Raw genomic sequence first — 20,944 nt, 5'->3', positions numbered from 1 at the left:
GGAGTCGGCCTTTTTTAAACGACTCCGACTCCGGACACGCCAAAATCCTTCCGACACCACGACTCCGACTCCACAGCCCTGGTAGTTGGAAACAAAATAAATTGACGTGACCTCAACCCTAACTTGATGACCGCACCTTACTGTGGAATAAGTTATTTGTTGTGTTTATTGTGTTCGCATCTTTTACTGCGCTATTTGTAGACTAGCCTACTTAGGCTAGGTAGCCAATGTTGTCAAAACGGAAGCGAAAGAAAATAAGCTAAAAACAAAATTAAGTTATATCCTTGTTATAGCTACGGTTACATTATACGTTACTATTAAGTTATTAACAACTACATTAAAATGAAGACTAAGTATTGGACCAAAGTTAAAAACTTTGAAGGACTTCCAGAATTATCCGATTTTAAAGTCGTTGAAGAAGAAATCGATGAAGATCTGAAACCAGGAGGTAACATTATTGACACTGTTTTACAATGCACTAAGTTTAGCACAATGAAAAAATCTAGAGAGAGAAATAATTTTTTTTGCCAAATCTGTAGGAGTGTAGAATATACTGCAGCTGTAACAATGATAGAAAAATGGCTATGCGAAAGCAGCAAAATGTTCGCATTCTTGTGAATCTAACCATTTAATATATTTAAAATAAAATGTTTCATTTCCATGGAAGTTGATGAATAAAACGATCAGAAACCTTGAGAATTTTAATTTAAAACTGCCTCAGAACCTAGTAAAACTAAGACCTTGCTTCATTTGGTTTCTTCTTTGCTCGCCACTCTTTTTTATAGAGCTATTAATATTCATTAATATTTTTGTTGTAGAAATTCTCACTGAAGCACTTGTGGTTAGCGTCGATCCTTTTATCAGGTTAGTTTGGATTCTTATGCTTGGACTGATTGTGAAACAACAAAGTTGTGTTATATCTAGCTAGAAATTGTATCTTTGTTCTGTTGGTCTACAATGCAGACGAGTCGTATTTCAATCTGGAGTTTATAAACTAGTATATATTACTAAAATTGCTACGTTTAGTTCAGTAGGCCATAGCCCTGAAAAAGGAGTAGGTATTTCTGTCCAAAGCAGCTTATTGCTCATAATCATGAGAGAAATCTAGGGCTATAGTTGAAGGGGCCCCACTCCGCAATCGACGGCACACGTTTAAAATTTCTTGCTAAAGACACAGCCACATGCTCTTGAGCGGTGTCAAACCGGCGCCCTATAGGACGTCGAACCAGGGCTCTCACCACTTAGCCATGCAGCTGGCTATTTCAACGTGCACAAGGAAAATTTTCAATTTTATGAAGTATATTTATGTATTTTTCAGAGCATATACTTTCCCCCCGGGAATTCCAATCATTGGATTTCAGGCTTCCAAGTAAGAGAACTTGTGTGTTTTTTTAATTCCAGATTTAGTAGCCTACAATAGCATGAAACGAGCGATCTGGTATGTCTAATTCCATTTACCGGCACCTGGTAGAGCGAAAAATTTACAGACAACAGCTCTTTACCAAAAAGCGTGAACTTCACTTTGTTAATATCAGTGACCGGACTTGCTTCATGGGTTGAAAAGCTCTATTTCTAAACTGCCAGGATTAAGCTTCGAAAGAGGCGTTCTCAATCAATTAGCAGCGAGAAATGACGACAGTGTTTGCTTTCAAAAACTTTTTATGTGTGAACATACAAAGCCTTTCTGGATCAATGTACACTAACGCAAACACAGCCAGGTTTTGAGTAACAAAAAATCTGCTAACTTGCGTTTTTGCTTAGCCAAGTGATAACTTCATTTCATTGGATGAACGGCAACATTGATGGTTTACCACCAAGTACAAAATAGGACTGTTCAGTGTTCACCAGGCATTAAAAGTATAAATTAATTTCTTGCGCTTAGATAAAAACCTACTCATTATTTCAACATCTTGTGATAGTAAGTCACCGGAAGAACGCAAGAAATTAATTTTTAATTTGTCACCATGTGTTGATTTGCTCTATGACATGCAGCGAGTTTGCGCAATTTAACTGTTTTGTCCTCACGTAGCCTACAACTTACCTTCGATTGTTGTGACACAGAGTATTGAAAAGCACGAATGAGAAGTATCCTAAAGGAAGCACCGTGATGTTTTCTGGTGGGTGGAAGACTATTTGCAAGACAAAGGAAGACGATATTTGGTCAAGAGTGGACGCGATCGAACCGAAGATTGAATTGACACATTCAATTGGATCTGTTGGAATGCCAGGGTATTGAAATACTTTAGAAATACTTGAAATACTCTAAGACTCTCTCACTTTTTTACTTCAATAAATATGCTTTCTTCAAACCATCCTTTCCACGGATACACTGTAAGCTGTAGCAACCTTTCAGCTGTCAGTTTGGCATTGGCTGCTAAAACAACCTGCAATGATACAGCCGACCAAGTTTGATAGTGTAGAAGTTGTGTGAGCTACTTCTATCGTGATATTAGAACAACGCGTTTGCAAACACATTAATTTAAAACTGTAAAATAGCATACTTTCACGATATGAATTTCAAGCGATGGTAAGCTTGTAGGCATCACTTCAGCCAAGAACAAAACTTACAAAGCGTGCTCGACAATAAATTTCTTTCTTTTCAAGAATTTTAGTTCATAATTGTTATTGTGATTCCTCGAATCCTCAATATTTCTTTTCAATGGCAGGCTCACTGCGTACTTCGGACTATTGGAACTTTGCAAACCGAAAGAAGGCGAAACAGTTTTTGTGAACGGATGTTCTGGAGCTGTGGGAAGCTTGGTCGGACAAATCGCTAAGATCAAGGTAGATTGCTCTGCATCATTGACCAAATTTACAAGATTAGGCTAAGCTTCTACTTCAACGTGTGTGTTTCTTAGTTACCTGAAAGGGTAGCCTGCGGTACTGGTTGTCATACTGTGATGGCTACTTCGTTACAGTAACAAAAGAAACTTTTGACTGCATTCTGTCTCCCAAGTGAAATTCGTAGCAATATATTTTACGCTGCAGAACTTGGCTGCACTTACAGGCAAGGCCACGTTTCGTGCCATACCAATTTCTTACGTAGATAGGCCTACAGCGGGGTATGCTAATATTACGTTGACAATACCACAGTAGCCGACTCTCCTGTGCGTGCCGTATCATGATTCTATCCAATGTCCATGATTTGCCTTGGAGGTACATGCATTTGTTGAGATAATCAATATAAGAGTTACAATTGTGCTGAAGCCTCTTCATTTACCACTGCAATTGCTATCTAGACGTCGTTTACTACTTTAGTCAAGTTGCCTACCTTCAATATTTGTTAACATGCAGGGCTGCAAAGTTATGGGATGCTGTGGAACAGACGACAAAGTAAAATTCGCTAAATCTATTGGATTTGATGACGCCTTCAATTACAAGACTGAAAAATCGTGGCCCGAAGCTTTGAAGAGAATTTCTCCGAATGGAATCGATTGTTTCTTTGACAATGTATGAATGAGCATTTTTACAAGCTTATTTTTTTATTTTCTACAATATGAGACAATCAAGTGTAATTTCGCTTCTTTGCTTATAAATTCTACGACTGTAAGCTACTTCTTTCAACATGAAACTGAATCTGGTTTAACCCGTCTTGAAAGGTGTAATTTAAAAATTGTCACTATTACTAGGTTATGTTTCAAGGTATTTCATGCGTTGCAAAAATTAAACTAGTTTAAAAAGTGTACTCAGGCTACTGTTTGCATGTGTTGTTATCTGCACAGTGGCATTGCAGGTAATCCCGGGGGTGCTTTTAGATTTTGTGTCGTTTTAAGAACCCGGAAAATTTTAACGTTAAATCGTACAAAAAAATACTATGGCCGTGTTTTCTCAATGAAGGAGTGACCTTTAAAATACATTGATTAGAGCTTGCTTGTTAATTTCCAAAGGGATCCGATAGCCTATTCTCTTATTACCGGACCCAGTTTGTCCTCGCAACTTCTCTGCATCTGCACGCAACAATTTGATCGTTTTGTCAACAATGCTTTACAGGTCGGTGGACAGTTGGCATCTGACATTATGGATCACATGAACAAGTTTGGCCGAGTTGCCGTTTGTGGATGTATAAGCGCTTACAACAGCACCAGCAAGCCGAAAGGTATACCAAGCGCAATGCAATAATTGGTGACCGACTGCCTGAAATATCATTGCAGGCAGCCAGAAACAAAAATCATTTGGCGTCATTTAAGCAGTAGAATGACATCTACAAAGAAATTTTTTTTTTTTAATTTTTTTAATAGAAAATTACTTTATGATTGTTTTGTTTTGTTTGGTAGAAGTTTTTTTCCTTGTTTTATTTTTCAGTTTGTGCCTGAAGTTTGCTTGGCGAGAAACTTTAACTCTTTGTGTCGGGTTTTGCTGTTAGCTTGTTAGTATTGGGTCTGCTGATACTTCTGTTATTTTCATTTCAAGGATACTATACTGTAAGTAGTACATAAATTTGCAATATGAGGTATCTTTCTGTTGTAGATATATTGTCGTATTGTAAACATGAGTGGCGTGGCATACCTGGAATGAGATAGCGCAGCAGATGAGGCGCTCGTTCTGCGATCATGCGAAGCTGGCTCCATTCCAGACTTAGGCTGGTTGTTAAAAACAATCCGTCATCTCAACTCAATGTAATCAATTTCTGAAGAACAGGCAGACGAGAGAAAGTAATTGGCACTCTACTCTTGTTAGTGCCGAAGAATCAATATAATGAGAACCTTATCCTCTCACCCTAATGCTTGGAATTAAGCATTGGGGTCACGTTTGATTGGTGACGTCATTTTAAAATGGTTATTTATATTTTGTTTCAGTCGAAATTCTGCAGCCGACCATCTTGTTCAAGGAGCTCACTATCACTGGGTTCTTGGTCCATCGATGGAAGGAAAGATTCCCCGAAGGTTTGAAACAAATGGCCCAGTGGATCAGTGAGGTGGGTTATACAGTGCAGTGTTAAATTTAGCTTCTTATTTTGCTATAAATACTGTTTTAAACTAATGACAGATATAACTAGTCGTTTTATATTGTTTGGAGAAAGCCTTAGCTCCCTACTTTTAATTTTTGAGATCACACTGTGTAAATATAATTGGGGAGCAGCTGACTCGAAGACTATATGTCACTTCGCTGCTTCCTGTCGTCTCTTGTATCTCATCTGTGTTCGCAGTGTACTGAATGTTATCAATGGGCGCAAATAAAAACACGATTATTATTATAATATAACACATCAACTTTATGATGATGATGAAGTGGTTGTTGATTATCGACTCCAACAATTTGAACAAACTTTCTCTTTTGAATTTAAATTGATTGAGGTTTAGTTCCGACTTACCCAACACACAAATCCCTATCTGTAAGCTTTACGAGAAACTGCAAGCGAACGCCCAGTACATCAACTGTTTGAACCTGTGAATATTCTTCTGCCAACGAGTAGCCTATTGCTGGCAGGCTGCGATGCAATGCATTGATTGAACGATTCAAGCTGATAGATAATTTTTTTTTCTAGGGAAAAATCAAAGTTCGGGAGACAACCACAAATGGCTTCGAGAATGTTCCAAAAGCTTTCATTGGAATGTTGACTGGAGAAAACACAGGGAAAGCTGTTGTCCGAATGTCATCTTGAACACGAGTTCCATCTATGTTGTTCAATCGTTAATTTGCAGCATAATTAACTACACGTTTGCTATCTGGGTTGCTAAACTTGTTATTGGCCACAACCTCTGTAGTCCATGACGTGATCAAAATTGTGTCACCAAAAGAAGTACTAAAACGCAAGCTTCTACGGACGATTCCGAAATACATAGCTTCCATTGGCGACGTAATAAATGAGATTCCTATGCGTGTGAATTTGCTAGTAAATTTTGATGTAGAGCTTGTTCAGCATCGCAGTGTATGAGAATGGAATGGAAACTTTTTGGCCTTATTCGCTTCTATCAACGAGAAGAATGACATGGTCGATTTTCTTTTATTAAGCCTAACTTGCCGCAAATATTGAATAAAATAATTTACAGACAACGCATCAAAAATCGGAAACTTTACTCTGTCGATCGAGGTAGACGGGCCGGCGTCAGTGGTTCAAAGCTTCTGCGAATATGCGAAACTCCAGGATTAAGCTATCAAAGAAGCTTTCTCTGTCTGAAGATACAATCAATCAAACTGCTGTATAATCGAAGTTCTTCACGAATAATTACGTCGTTTAGCAATTGACTTATGACCAGGCTTATGACAACCAAAAACTTAAATAAAACGGTACCGGTATCACAAAACCATGGTTTCAGCATGGCCGTTTAAATTCTTTCAGCATCGTAAGTCCATGCCAAGTGTTAAGTAGGAGTCGGATTTTGTGTTATTTTTATCATGTCTTTGGCATGACCTGATAGGATATCGAACCCACAAGCATCGGCTCAAAGACTGGTACTCTATCCACGAAGACAACCAACAACATAGGCTCATCCAATTCCCACAACCAGATATAGCATTTACTGTAGGCTACATTAGCACACATAACAACAAATAACCTAGGCTACGTAGGCCTACTGTACATTAAGAAGCGAATCAAATGTGTTTTTGTCATTGTCAATAATCGTCCGCCCCGATAGCTCAATTGGTTAGCGCGTCACTTCTGGAACGAAGAAGCTTCAAGATCAAGCGGCGCTGGTTCGACTCTCGGGGTGTGCGCTTGAGCAACGCACGTTAAGGACTGCTCTCCATCCAGCGGCATCTAATGGATGGAATAGTTCCCCGGCAACAAGACTTCAACAATCGGAAACTTCACTCTGTCAATCTCGGTGACCGGGCCTGCGTCAGTGATTCAAAGCCTCTACAAGTATGCGAAACTGCCAGGATTAAGCTCTGCAAGAAGCTTTCCAAGTCCGAGGATAAAGATTCAATCAATCAATTTAACTATAGCCTATCTGAAGAACAAAACTATCACAGAGATTATTTTTCCTATATACCAGTGATTTCCCAACATTTTTTGATGCGTTCTTTCCTTCGCTGATTTTGGAAATTTTTTTTCTACACTCAATGATGGGCAAGATCTCTAGTTTTGGTGATTGTGAAGATTAAAATCAATTTTGTGTAGGCTAGGCCTACTTGAAACAATGCAGTTCTAGATCAATGAGGTTGCAAAAACACCAAATTTTATTCGTAAGCAACTTGGTAGTTGGAAGTAGCGTCGACAGGGGAGTCCAGGTGGAAACCTACCTTTAGATCCGGATCCAAAATTGATTTAGAGACCCGTATCTATTCCAAGGGGCCCGAAAACATGAAGAAACTATCACATATTCTTTGGATACAGCAATTTTTTTTGAGAATGTCTTTTAGGAGCCGAGAATCTCTTTAGTACGTCTGCAAACGTCGAATCAATGCAAAAATGACGGATTTTGCTGTCTGGGCAGTTTCATGTGATTGTGGTAGCCTGCAAAAAAACTTTGTACCAACTCTATAGTAAGTTCATTACCATTACTTCGAGGAGCAATTGCAACGTCCTGAGGCTCTGTGGTGTTGATGCGACAACCCGTTAGCTCAGGGTTAAAAGTGAATAAGATTCTCATAAAGATACCCACAGGGACGCAGCCAGCAAAAAATTTTGGGAGAGGAGAATTGCCTCCTTTGCCCACTAGGCCTATTGACTACGCTCCTGAATACCGGTACCTATGCTGCAGCCTAGCAACGACACAATGTATCTATACATTACACATTTGACCAGGACCGTTGACAGGATTTCTCGGGCCCGGTATCAATTTATTTTCGGGCCCCCTTCATCGACAAAGTTATGAATATAAAGGTTGTGTACGAACTTTTATTGATGTCGTTTAAGCATGGTCATTTAACAAATCTTGCGCAATCTTAAAACTTCTTGAACCGCAAAACTTACTATCTCTATCTAGCAGTTGCTTTTTTAAACTTTTGTTTGTCACATGGCGCTAGAGTATTACTTTCCGATTCCATTGATGTTTCACTGGTCATTCTAGGCTCACCAGAAGAGAATTTACAGCACTGCAGGCAGTCAGAAAGTTTTCAATTTGATTTGGGAAAAGTGTTTGGGCCTAGGTCAAATATTTGCTGATTGCTGCAATCTGAAAAGCGGTTTTGGTCTAATTTTTAGTGCAGAAATAGGGATAGTAATCTTCTTACCTGTGCCATTTCAGTTTTTGAGTTTGATCTAATATTAGCCTGTTTATTTTGAAATTCGTGTTTCGGGTAATACTTGTGGTTAAGAAAATCACTATAAGGACTAGACTAAATTCTTATTTTACTGTTTGGTGGCAGAAGTGGCTATTTTACTACAAGAAAACTGAAGTGGGCCCGGTACCCAGAAGGGGCCCGGTACTTTACCATCTTATGGCTGTTTTAACCTCTGATGGCAATTCCTTTAGATCTGATTATATTAAGATCTTGATAATGTTTGAAGTCGCAGGGAAATTTTTAAATCCGGGCCCCTTAAATATTCTGGGCCCGGGTCCAAAAGTACCACCTAAACCCCCCTGTATTTGACTGACTAAAACAAACATACCAAATGTCTTCAGGTATTAAGATTTTATTAGATATGCAACTGTTATTGGCAAACAACAAGAATGTTTTTAAAATATGCACGACATTAATGTCAGTTATTTTTTTAGGATACCATTAGGCTACCATTCCACAAGAGTGAAAAATCTGTCAGCTTGCTAAAGATGTCAGCTTGCAAAAGATATCAACTTGCTAAGGATGTCAACTTGCTAAAGATGTCAACTTGTTAAAGTCTAAATTATGTTTCTACGCTACAATATCACATCACACTTTACAAGCAATACAACTATAAGATACAAATGACATCCCCTGGACAGTAATTTTTATCGGTTGCTTGAAAACACCAAAGCTGTTTAGTGTTCAGCTGGACACTTGAACGACAGTTTTTCCAATGTTTTCTCCACACAACATGCTAATGAATGCTGTCGGTATGTTTTCAAAGCCGTCAACAATCTTTTCACTGACTTTGATTTTTCCCTAAAAATGGAAAATGTGTTTTAGGGCAATATTATTTAAAGATATTTTGATAATATGTGTCTGTAGCAGGCAATTTATTTCTTAGCTACAAACTAGCACGCGCTCTTCTTTATTTCAGCAACAATACAATTTGTAACTAGAATGAAACTTTTACTACGCAGCAGCTTTCACTGAAATTCTACATATAAAGTCAAGTATTCTGTAGAACTTTCTACTTATTTGCAGTGGGCGTAGTATTAAACAAGGAAAAAATGAGGAGGCAACTCGAAACTTATTTCAGTAGGCTTAATGCAACACATCACTTTGATTCATGTTGAAGCTATAGCCTCCACCGATAAGGCACCGAAAAAAAACAAAAAACAACAACATATGTTTATCTAAATCAACGTGCCAAGTCAATTAAGAGACTATCTAACCTTAACATATTGCCATGTTTTGCGGTATGTAGGCCTAATTAAAAAAAATGAGGTTGCAATATGCTTAAACAATAGGCTCTAAGCCGTAATAGCAAGGCCTATACAGCATGAATTCTAACGGAAAAGATTTTCAAATATAGGTCTATCCATATTTTTTAACGTTAACGTTTTCAACTATTAAAATACAACATGCTATTATTTTTCGTCACCTCGCTGGTCCACTGAGAAAGCTGTTTCATGGCCGCTGCAAACTTGGGACGAAAGTGTGGATCAAACATGACAAAGCTGTTTATATTAAGCCTTTTACCAAGCACCGCAGGCTGAATGATGTCAGCTAAAAAACAAAAGGAGTTAATTGATTTACACAGCTACACAGAGACGTAACCACGGGGGGAGAGAGGGGCTTGGGGAAGGGGGCAATCTCCCTCTCAATATTTTATTTAGCCCCTTAAAATATGTTAAAGTACTATTAGGCTATAACGTTTTAACACCATTGTAATTATTGTTGAATGACGTTTATCCCCTAACAGTTGCTTTGTCCTCCTAAAATTTTCTTTCTAGTTACGTCACTTCTACAATATTATATAAGATAATCACATTTCTAAGCCTGCCTCGATAGCTCAGTTGGTTAGCGCGTGTCTTCGTGAACGAAGAAGCTTCAAGATCAAGCGGCGCTGGTTCGACTCTCGGGGTGCGAGCTTGAGCAACGCATTCTAAGGACTGCTCTCCATTCAGCGGCACTTAATGGATGAAATAATTCTCCAGCAACAACACTTCAACAATCGCAAACTTCACTCAGTCAATCTTGGTAACCGACCCTGCGTCAAGACCCTCTACAAGTATGCGAAACTATACCAGGAATAACCAGTGATGTACGCGCATGCAAAAAATATTAACGCCGTCAGCGTAAACGCAAACGTTCGAAAAACCATACGCCGTATGCGTCAACGTAACTTGTAAAAAAAAGTTGGCGGCGTCAGCGCATACAGTAGCGTAAACTCATTTTGTTTGCTAGGTGCCAAACATTCACACGGTATAAACCACTCAAAACAAACAAGTTTTATTTTGAATTTCCACGAAGAAACACAAGCATCTGAAAGTGTTCATCTGACATTTTGCTGCGTTTTGGTTTCAATTGTCTTTGCCCATTGAAAACATTCTTTCAACTTATTCAAAATTTGGAAAGTTTGATAAAAAAACATGCAAACAACAGCTAAGACATTAAAAAGTATGCGTTGACGCTATGCGCTAAAAAACCGCGAAAACTTTACGGCGTAGCCTCAAGCGACAACTATCCAAAAAAATGTGGCCGCAAGCGTTAGCGTAAACAACAAGTCTACACCGCAAGTCTACGGCGTAGAATTTGCGGCGTAGGCTATAGCCTACGTACATCTCTGGAAATAACCTATCAAGGCTTTGTCAGTCCGAGGATAAAGATTAAAAACCTACCATCCTATTGAAATTAAAAGTAGGCTTCGAAAAATACGTGGTCAATTATTTAATACAAACTCTTTTCAACTTTGGCAAAAAGATAAATAATGAACGGCAGGGTGATCCTTTGCGCGCCTTCCAGTGTTGATGCGGGTAAATTGCTAACTTTTTACTTTTTCTAATCTAGCTTTAACAAGAGTTGCGCTAAGCTACGGATTCTCAGCTAAACGTGATTTCATTTCTATGGAGTTGAGTGTTTACTTTTTTGAGGGACTATTTGTACTGCAGTGTAACCGCCCTGTCAAAATCAATAAAGCTTGGTGGCGTAGAGAATCTGAACTGTGAAAAAGAATAAGCAATCGGAAACCAGGCAAAGAACTTCCGTTTAACAGAGTGGAAACATAGACTAGTTTGCCTGCGTTCAGCGATGGCGCTTTGGTAAAAAAGGAAATACGTTATTTCTCAAACCGAGTTAAACATTATCTTCGTACCTACTGCGTCTGAAGTTTTGCAAACACTGAATCAAAAGGTGTAGAACTGTTGTGTCTGCCTAGTCTGCTTTACACAACTTGATAGTTCAGATTTAACTGGCGCGGAGGAACAAAAGAACCAGAGACAGTAAGACACGAGTCATTACATGCTAGCGCGTTATGGGTTTCCAATATAAACTATGTAAATGCACAGATACTACAATTGCTGTAACTTACCTTTCGGCATGTTTGAGCTGTTGTAAGAACCCATGTAGCCACACACCGTTACTCTACCATGCATATTCATTTGGTACATAGTGTCTGATGCCAATTGCCCGCCAACCTAAATAAAAAGCAAGTTGTCATTAATATTACAGCTTACTTAAGTCTGAATTAATAAAGTTTATAAACAAAGTACAAAAGCAAAGCAAACTAGCAATCACTGCAAACAATGGGGATGGAGGCTAAATGGTAGGAGGCCCAACTCAAGTCGAAAAATTGAGCCTCAAGTGTTTAAATTATAAATTACACTTCGCTGATTAGAGATTACAATAGTGAAATTTTGACTAAAACTGTTATTATTATGCTACAATTATACGCTGCTTTAAGCTTACCATCATAGCCTACTTACTGTAGGCTGCATAAAAAACGTTTAAATAGATCTTTTAAAAACTCGTCCAGGTAAGAAAGTAAAAAAATTACTATAGTCGCGGTATAAACAATCTAAAACTCACTAAGCTTTTACTGTGTGCAATATACTATACAGATAAAAAGCAATGTGGTGAATACTACATTCAATAACACCACACAACTGCTAATATGAAGTATTGAAATCATACATTGTCAAAGAAGCAATCAATTCCATTTGGAGCGACTCTCTTCAAAGCTTCAGGCCACGGTTTTTCAGTCTTGTAATTGAAGGCGTCATCAAATCCAACGGATTTAACAAAGTCAATTTTGGCTTGAGACCCGCAGCAACCAACAGCTTTGCAACCCTAATATTTGCATTTTTTGTTTAAATTTTAAGCTATAAAGCTTTGGTAGAGAGTTTGCTTTGTTGAACCATAGAGAAATAAAACATAGTAACTTTAGCGGGTTTAGCATACTTTATTTCACACAAAATATAACGTAATTGAAATAACATAAATTCAAACGTTTTCGACACGTACGTGTGTCCTCATCAGGAATTAAATCTGCAATACCTAAAATGAAAAATCGTAAGATAAATTTGACTATGCACTGTAACTGTAACGACATGCTTAATTCAACTAATCAATTTATGGAAAAGTTAAAAGATTTTAAGTGTCCACCCAATAGTCGCATGGTGAGTTTTGATGTTGTGTCTCTGTTTACTAACGTACCTCTGAAAGAAACTATTACTATAATTGCTGACCATATTTTTAGTGAAAACCAACCGAATCGACCGCCCATTGCGAAAAAATACTTCATAAAAATATTGCATTTAGCCACAGAAGGCATGTTCCTGTACAACAATAGTTTGTTTCAACAGAGAGATGGCGTCACCATGGGTTCCCCATTGGGCCCAACACTGGCAAACTTTTTCTTCGCACACATCGAAACCAAAATATTTGAATTTTATCGTGATTTTTATCCCAAACTGTATTTACGTTATGTTGATGATATTTTCGCCATTTTTGATGATGATGAATCGTGCTCAAAATTTTTAAACCTTTTACATTCGCAACATAAAAATATCAAATTTACACTTGAAAAATCCAATGATACCATCGCTTTTTTAGATGTTGAAATTGAAATTAAACGCAATTCTTTTGACATCTGGATTTGGCGAAAACCTACCAACACTGGCTTGTTTTTAAATTATAACGCTGTATGCCCTAGCAAATGGAAATCTGGTTTAATCTTGTGTCTGTTATCTCGTGCTCGTTTGGTGTGTTCTGATGATCAGTTGTTTCAGAAAGAAATCAAGAAATTAAAAAACATGTTTTATTTAAATGGATATCCTTCCCACTTTTTCAATAAAGTCTTAAACACCTTCATGGCTGATGAACCAAAAGACACGCCTGAAGAAGTAGATTTTAGTTATTTTATTAATATACCCTTTTTAGGAAAAGATTCAACAAGCTTTGCAAAAAACCTAGCTAAACTTATAAAAAAGAAATTTTCATGTGACATTCATCCTGTGTATAAAACATTTAAAGTGCAGTAATATTTTCAACTGAAGTCGCCTACCCCTTTTGCTCTTTCTTCAAATGTTGTGTATAAATTTAGTTGTTTGCGTGACGCAAACCAGACATACATTGGTATGTCAACCAAACATTTGTTGACAAGGGCAGGGGAGCACTTAAATCCAAACCTAATAACTAAAAGTGCAATCAAAGAGCACATCGCCTCTTGTGAAACGTGCACTGACAATGTCTCGATCGACCAATTTAAAATCATCTCTCGAGGCAGATCTGATTTTCAGACTAAGATCATGGAAGCCTTTTGTTCAGTTTGTGCTTTCAGTCCAGAGTGTCGTTACAGTTACAGTGCATAGTCAAATTTATCTTACGATTTTTCATTTTATGTATTGCAGATTTAACTCCTGATGAGGACACACGTACGTGTCGAAAACGTTTGAGTTTATTTTATTTTAATTATGTTATATTTTGTGTGAAATAAAGTATGCTAAACCCGCTAAAGTTACTATGTTTTATTTTTCTATTTTAAGCTATATTTACCATAGAGCACAACTTCGGTGATTAGAACAAGTATATTCTTTGATAGATTGTGGAAACATGTGATTTGTCGAATCATTGTAAAATCATTTTTTAGAAAAAAAGTGAAAAATAGCAAACAATAAAGCAAACAATTTGCAAAAGTCTGTATAAACAAAAACATGTTGCAGTACGAAAACAACCGCGACGGAAGATATACAGTAATGATTTATCGTTTTGTAGCTTATAAAACTGGATCTTGTTACCCGTAAGCTACGGTTTATTAAATAACTATAACATTATCATTAAAACTCGCCAACGTGATTGTATTGTTTTTAGAGAAAATTTTGCCTACTTGTAGTCAAATTCTATCATGACTGGAAGAAGCAACATTTCCATCATATCAAACAGCTGCTTACATGATCACACAGTGCACACATTATACAGTGACATTACTATTTGTAAATCCGGGACAGCACATCCCTACAAAGGCATACCACTTGCAAATCCTTTCTATCCTTATTGTGTAGCTTATTATCCAACCATTTGCCTATGAGACGCGACATTTTTGCATTACCAGCCAACCCATGTTTTTTAAACAGCTGCACTGAATAAACTTTTAAACATACAAGTTTAATTTTTATGACACTGCCACGATGACCTAATACAAAGGCCTGAGTGCTACTATCACAGGTTGTTCAATTGTTTGACGTAAGAACTACGCAAAAATAATATACAGTAATTTGAAATCATGGGCCCAAAAAGGAGAGGATTAAGTTGAAACACATTATCAACAGATATTTTAAAAACAAAGCTTAAAAAATTGCACCTTTATCTTGGCTATTTGTCCGACTAGACTACCCACAGCTCCAGCGCTCCCATTCACGAAAACCGTTTCGCCTTCTTTTGGTTTGCAGTAGTCCAATAATCCATAGTAAGCAGCAACACTAATATTTGAATACAAAAAGAAACTTTTCAGCAATCAATAACTTTAGAAACGTTCCAATCGTTTGAACGGATTTTATTACATGGTATTCTGCCAGTTGAGCAGTTAAGGTGGTTTTCTCACTGATTTCTCAAAAGAGTTACTTAAAATTAATTTATTTTGCTAAAACAAGACTGCGAAATGATACAAACACTCTTACTTTTCTATGTTTCTGCAGGCCTAGTTACAGTTAAATTTCTGTTACTTACTGTGGGCTAATTTCAATAATATTTAGGCCTTATTCCTTCAAAACCCGTTTGCCGAATTCAGAAAAATTGAAAAACCTCGCGTATGTCAAATTACGTATATGTTTTTATTTTTGTCTATTATGAGTCTTTTTCGTGCGGTGAATATCGTATGAGTTTGCAAATAGGCTGAATTACAAAGGTGAGAGTGGCCAGGTTTTATCACAACGGCGTTTATTGGATAATAATTGATAACTTCAAATTTTATGGAGTAAAAATTGCCTAATTTTTATGTCAAGTTAAATACTTGTGCTTCTGGAGTACCTCTCCCCAAATCAAATAAATCATGCTACGCCACCGACTGCAACATATGTAGGAACCCCAAAAATTTGTAGAACACCCAAACACTATTTATCTTAAATGTAAACTAATTCATACCCTGGCATTCCAATGCTTCCAATTGCATGAGAGACTTTAACTTTTGGTTCAACGTCATCCACCCTTGACCAAACATCTTCATCTGTTGTCTTGCAAATAGTTTGCCATCCTCCATGGAACATCACAATGCTTCCTTTTGGATACTTTTTATTTGCGCTTTTTATGACTCTGGTTGCAAAATAAATTCGAGTTTAATAAGTAATATTAGCTTTTAACGTGTTTTGTCTCTAATTTTATTATAGTCTACAGTTCAAGTTATCCATTGATAGTTCATAAAATTACAAAATGAATAATACCTGGAAGCCTGGAATGCATTGACCGGTACGCCATTTGGAAACGGAAATGCTCTGAAAAAAAGTAAGTTAAATTATTTGCAAAAAATATATTGAAATTTTTATGACGATTAAATTAAGTTTTATATCATTCTTCAAGGAAATACATTCTTTGATTCAGTGTCACTATCTCGAGCTATTAGTTATATCTTTGTAAGACTACCCTGTTAGACAGTATGTTGTTCCACTGAAAGCCCACATATGTCCTTTTTTGGCATAGTTCTATAGGCTATCGTGCTTTTAGTCTCCACTAATAAAAATGCAGCAATTTGTTTCGCTGAAATGCTAAGATAAAAAGCTAGCAGCTTTCTCATTTACCCCGTTGGCAGCTTAAGTAATCTTTTATGTAACCGAATTGACGATATACAAATGATGCAATGACATGAAACTTGGTTCAAGTCTCAGTAGGAACTAAACCTTTCAAGGGAATAGATGCCAATAGGAATACCAATTTATCTTCAAGCAAAAGCATAATATCGCCAATTCCAATTGCTTTTGCTGCTTCTGTGATAATCAAATACGAGTAGTAGCAGTACGGTAGCACAATCTTACGAGCAAGTGTTGGCGCTTCCAACCTCCTTTTTATAAAACATGTGTGATAAACTTATATCAGAATGATGATCAGTAGGAATATCATACGTTTGTTTTTCAATCACTTTTTAAACTCATCGGCCAATTTTGCTGACAAGTTTGGTTGGAGCCACCATGAGACAATACTAAAAGTTTACGATGCGATAAAAATATTGAGATGTGAGAAAGAATCAAAATATTAATAAAACAAATTGCAGTAGGTTACAACTACCGTCCTTTTGCACTACTGTCAATCTTATTTGTGAAGACTAAAAAATACTAAGGTAAGAGTGGCAACCCAGACAAAGCGCTTGTAAAATGTACCCGATAACAGGAAGCTCATTATCGCGATGCGATATTATCAAGCCAGCAAGATATTAATAAACTTAAACTCTACTAGATCATAAATTAGGCTTTTCGTCACTTGTACTAATGTAACGTAGGCTACACATCGATGTATGCTACAGTATATTAAATCGATCATGATGTTCTTCCTAGTGATTCATCATGATTTTCATAACATTAGCAAGTTTCCTACCTGATGTACGGATCTACGCTGACAACAAGAGCTTCGGTGAGAATTTCTAAGAGAAAACAGTTAATAAATTAGTTTTATCAAGTCTAATATAAGGACACTGGCAGTAGGGATACAAAAAAATCTCGATTAGTCTAAATCAGGGGTGGGTAACCTTTTCAATACAAAGGCCAGTTAGGAAAATGTAATGCTTACAGGAGGGCCGCACATCAAATAAACACTAATTCATACTTTCAGTAATGCAGTTTATCTTATTTAAATTTTGTACAAGAATGTCCTCCTCCTGCAGTGCATTCAATTCAAGCTGAATTTCTACAGGCGCAAAACTTATTTCACAGGTACAGGGGAGTGAAAAGACGGTCATATCACTTTTTAAGCTTCGAAATTGTGTAAATCGAGATGAAACTAGCCTTAATTTAAATAGCCTTATTTGGGGAAAAATAGCTGGAAGAAGATAAAGGGCCGCATGCGGCCCGCGCGTTGCCCACCCCTGGTCTAAATCAAGTCCTTGAAAATGCGCAGCCTACAATACTTATGCGCATTGTTTCATTGTCAAAAACTGGCTAAGCCAAGATATGGAGGGTAGGCGATAATACAAATAAAATAAACAATGGCTATATACTGTATACAGTTTACTTTCGTAGATCATACTTATTCTTAGGCTCACCTCCTTCTTTTAAATTTTCATCAATTTCTTCTTCAATGATTTTGAAATCTGATAATTTTGGAAGACCTTCAAAATCTGAAACTTTAGCCCAATATTTAGTCTTCATTGTGGTTGTTAAAAAAAGATCAACTTTTTCTAAATTAGACAACTTTTAAGTGGTAATGCTAAAAAAGTATACAAAATAGAATTAACTTTATTCCAAGCATAGCTATCGACAATTGTCAAGCAATGACTTTTTATCACAACACTATTGTCTCATGTCGATACAGCAAATCGCATTTTTGAAACTATTATCACATTGCTGTTTATTTGTAGAAAAATTTAGGCTCTTTTTCAGGACTAACGTTGAGGGCGTCTTGAATTGCAATCAACTGTCAGTTTTTTGAAAAAGTCCTCCTTGTTGTCCGAATACAATTGCAGGCTTATCCCCCGACAACACGAGCAGAATGCTCAGAACGTTGTATTGACATTTTTGTAGTTAACACTTGGTTATACTGTCATCTATTTAGCACTCCACAGCAACGTTCCCTCAAAGCCAGTTTCAGCACCCCTTTGAGACGCGATTCTCTCACCCTGCAACTGAGAGGTTTCTTACCTGACGATAGAGGAGACCATTGGACTCTTTGAAAAGTTGTAAAGGAGTCTGAGGGGCATTTTGTAAATGCATTAATTTGATTTTAGGAAAAAGCAATTAATTGTTAGCATTAAAATTTATATACTGTAGTTAAGAGAAATAGGCGCTTGCAACCTTGACAATATTTTCGGGACGGGTTCTTCAAAAAGAGGCAAAAAACAATTCAATATTTTTGGGATGGGATGGTCATGCTGCAAAAAAAAGAGGCAGAATCCCAGGTCTGACCTATCTAACATAATGTTCTAAATTTTCAAATTGTGCATCTGCATTGGTAAAATATAATAACATATCTAAAATTTCAACACTGTAATTGAATTCTGCCTTTGTGAAACCTGGTGTCCCAATAACACCTCGCGCAGCATTTGATAGCCCTCGGGTATAAAATAAGAACGGGCTATCTCTTTCTGTTGTGGCTTAAAAACTTCTCGTTTAGTCAAACGACGCATTTCGGAAAACATCCTGAGACGCACAAGACAAACTTTGACACATCAAAATATGTCTTCGTGCGATGTTTGAGCTTCGGAACTAGAATGACGTTCATTAAATGTTTTTACCTTTACTCAACACGGATACTGTTAGGGACGCTGTTATGGCGAAGTTGAACAAAAGTTTACTAATGCTTACACAGCTCATAACAGCTATTCATGAGATATCTTTGGAAATCGGAAAAAAAAATTGTGCAGTTGTAAAAGCAATAATTTTTGTTAGCTGTAATTTAAATGTTAAATTTATGAACTATTAATGAAAATTATTAAATTCGCATGCAGATTTAATATCAAATATCAGCCCGAGACTTTTTTATTCTTGTGAAGAATACGATGCACCTGCTTGAAGCCACAATAATATAATCATTGTCACATCAACGTTGCTATCAACCGCGACATGCACACTGTGACCTGATGGCTTGGCTGGAGTCTTCTACCTAGACTCCTACAAGCCAGCAGTTGTGGACTGAGAAAACGGCAACTGAGCAAGAGTGGCAACTAAGCTAGCAACATTTGAGCAAGTGGCTCAAGTTGGTAAAGGATGCAACTGAGTAGCCTCAGTAACGACGGAGCATGCCATTACTTGGCATGCCACAAGTCAGCAAAATCAGTTTGGCAAACGATGACCAAGCAAGTCCGACTTGAATACGTAGATCCCATTTGCTGACTTGGCGGTAGCTGAAATGTAATTGCAGAGTCGAAGCACTTGCTGAGTGGTCCGACGACCGATGGCTGTGTCCCACATCGATGAACAATCTCGCTATCTTTGCTGGCATATCTTACCCTTTGAGCTTCGTCGCGAAGAAGCACTCTTTCCCTCAGTAGGCCTAGTCGGGCTTTGGTGACAAACCACCTTATTCAAAGTCGATTGAAATCAAGACACCGGTTCGTTTCAACCGCTCCAACTTTTGCTCAATGAAGTTGATGGACCATGAATGGAATTTAAACACCACCAATTTCTGTTCTTTTATCTCCGACTCCGCCACCAGCCCATGCTACTACCTAACACAGACTTGGCTGACGCTTAAACCATTTTTACACGGACTGTGGAGTTTTCCTCTTACCGTAGGTCCGTAGGCTACACCAATGACGAGTGGCGTTTTCTACTGTAATTCTAGCAAATGTAGTTGTGAAGAACAAACGGCAGATCATATCAAATATCATATCAGTCCAATTTTTCTCGGGCGCTCGACGCTCCAGCTGCTTACTTCGCTGTTTGTGCGACTGCTACTCGTATTTCACGTTCTATTAGTTGTTTTGTTTGTACTTGGGCTGCCGCCATGGTAGAAAAGAATTGCTTGAAAGGGATTAAGAGGACCGGGAACGTTCAAATATTACGTAACGCCTTCGAGGGGGAGGGGGGGTTTATGCAAAGCGTTACGTTAGCGTCACATCGGGGGGGGGGGAGGGGGTTCAAGCAAAACGTTACGTAACGCTTTCGAGTACGAAATGGTAGTTTTTTGTGCTGAATTTGTAGTGAAAAAGCGTTACATGGGGGAGGGGGGGATTGAAAAAAGCGTTACGTTGGCGTTACATGGGGGGGGGGGTCAAAAATTCGGAAAAAAAGCGTTACGTAATATTTGAACGTTCCCACCGTGGGATACGGTACCTGAAGATTGTCTGATAATCCTGTCTACCCTACAAGCCTTATAAAATTTTGTTGAAACTGACGTTTTGTAACGAAGCATTCCTAAATCGCCTGCCACCGGCTCAAACTGCAACTTAAAAGTGACAAACATTTCCTTGCCGCGAGAGAAAAACTGCTGTAGCCTACGATACCGTACTTACTTTCTTATTGGTTAAATTTGTGTTGTGGCTACAGCAATCTAGGTTTAGGCGGCGTGTTTGCATCCTGGTCAACACAAACCTTTCAAACATTTTAAGAAAAATTGCTTCAAACATAAAAAGTAGCTAAAACTGCCAATGATCCCAACCCCATCCAAAACACTGGTGTCTTTCGCTGTTAACTTTTGCTTTGTTCCTCTGTCACAAAGCATAACTAGTTTAGGCTACGGTGCATCCAAGCGCTTGACATTTTCACGATAGATTTATAAAATAAATACCGGTAGCTTAACTGTACTCTGCATTCACAACGGAAAGGTTATCATTACATGATTTCTGTTGTAATTGTTCAGCAAGTAGCAGTTC

The 20,944-nt window shown here is 37.7% G+C and overlaps 2 protein-coding genes across 2 annotated transcripts; one reads left to right on the top strand and one right to left on the bottom strand.

Annotated features, from left to right (window-relative positions):
- The first annotated feature begins 225 nt into the window (after positions 1-225).
- LOC145777988 (prostaglandin reductase 1-like) lies at positions 226-5,985 on the top strand. Its single transcript, XM_082589364.1, has 9 exons — positions 226-448; positions 819-864; positions 1,319-1,369; positions 2,062-2,229; positions 2,667-2,784; positions 3,295-3,450; positions 3,991-4,096; positions 4,797-4,915; positions 5,486-5,985. The coding sequence occupies exons 1-9, from the start codon at positions 343-345 to the stop codon at positions 5,600-5,602; spliced, it is 987 nt and encodes a 328-aa protein (XP_082445490.1). The 5' UTR covers positions 226-342; the 3' UTR covers positions 5,603-5,985.
- A 2,516-nt stretch (positions 5,986-8,501) lies between these two features.
- On the bottom strand, positions 8,502-17,837 carry LOC145778411 (prostaglandin reductase 1-like). The gene is made up of 9 exons (XM_082589889.1): positions 17,678-17,837; positions 17,014-17,059; positions 15,870-15,920; positions 15,574-15,741; positions 14,795-14,912; positions 12,127-12,282; positions 11,525-11,630; positions 9,596-9,720; positions 8,502-8,970 (listed from the first exon to the last, which is right to left on the bottom strand). The coding sequence occupies exons 1-9, from the start codon at positions 17,781-17,783 to the stop codon at positions 8,854-8,856; spliced, it is 993 nt and encodes a 330-aa protein (XP_082446015.1). The 5' UTR covers positions 17,784-17,837; the 3' UTR covers positions 8,502-8,853.
- Positions 17,838-20,944: the final 3,107 nt, after the last annotated feature.

This window comes from Aplidium turbinatum, chromosome 10 (genome assembly GCF_918807975.1).
Source record: "Aplidium turbinatum chromosome 10, kaAplTurb1.1, whole genome shotgun sequence".
NCBI lineage: Eukaryota > Metazoa > Chordata > Ascidiacea > Aplousobranchia > Polyclinidae > Aplidium > Aplidium turbinatum.
The sequence above is the reverse complement of the archived record's forward strand: the minus strand, read 5'-3'. Positions and strand labels throughout refer to the sequence as shown.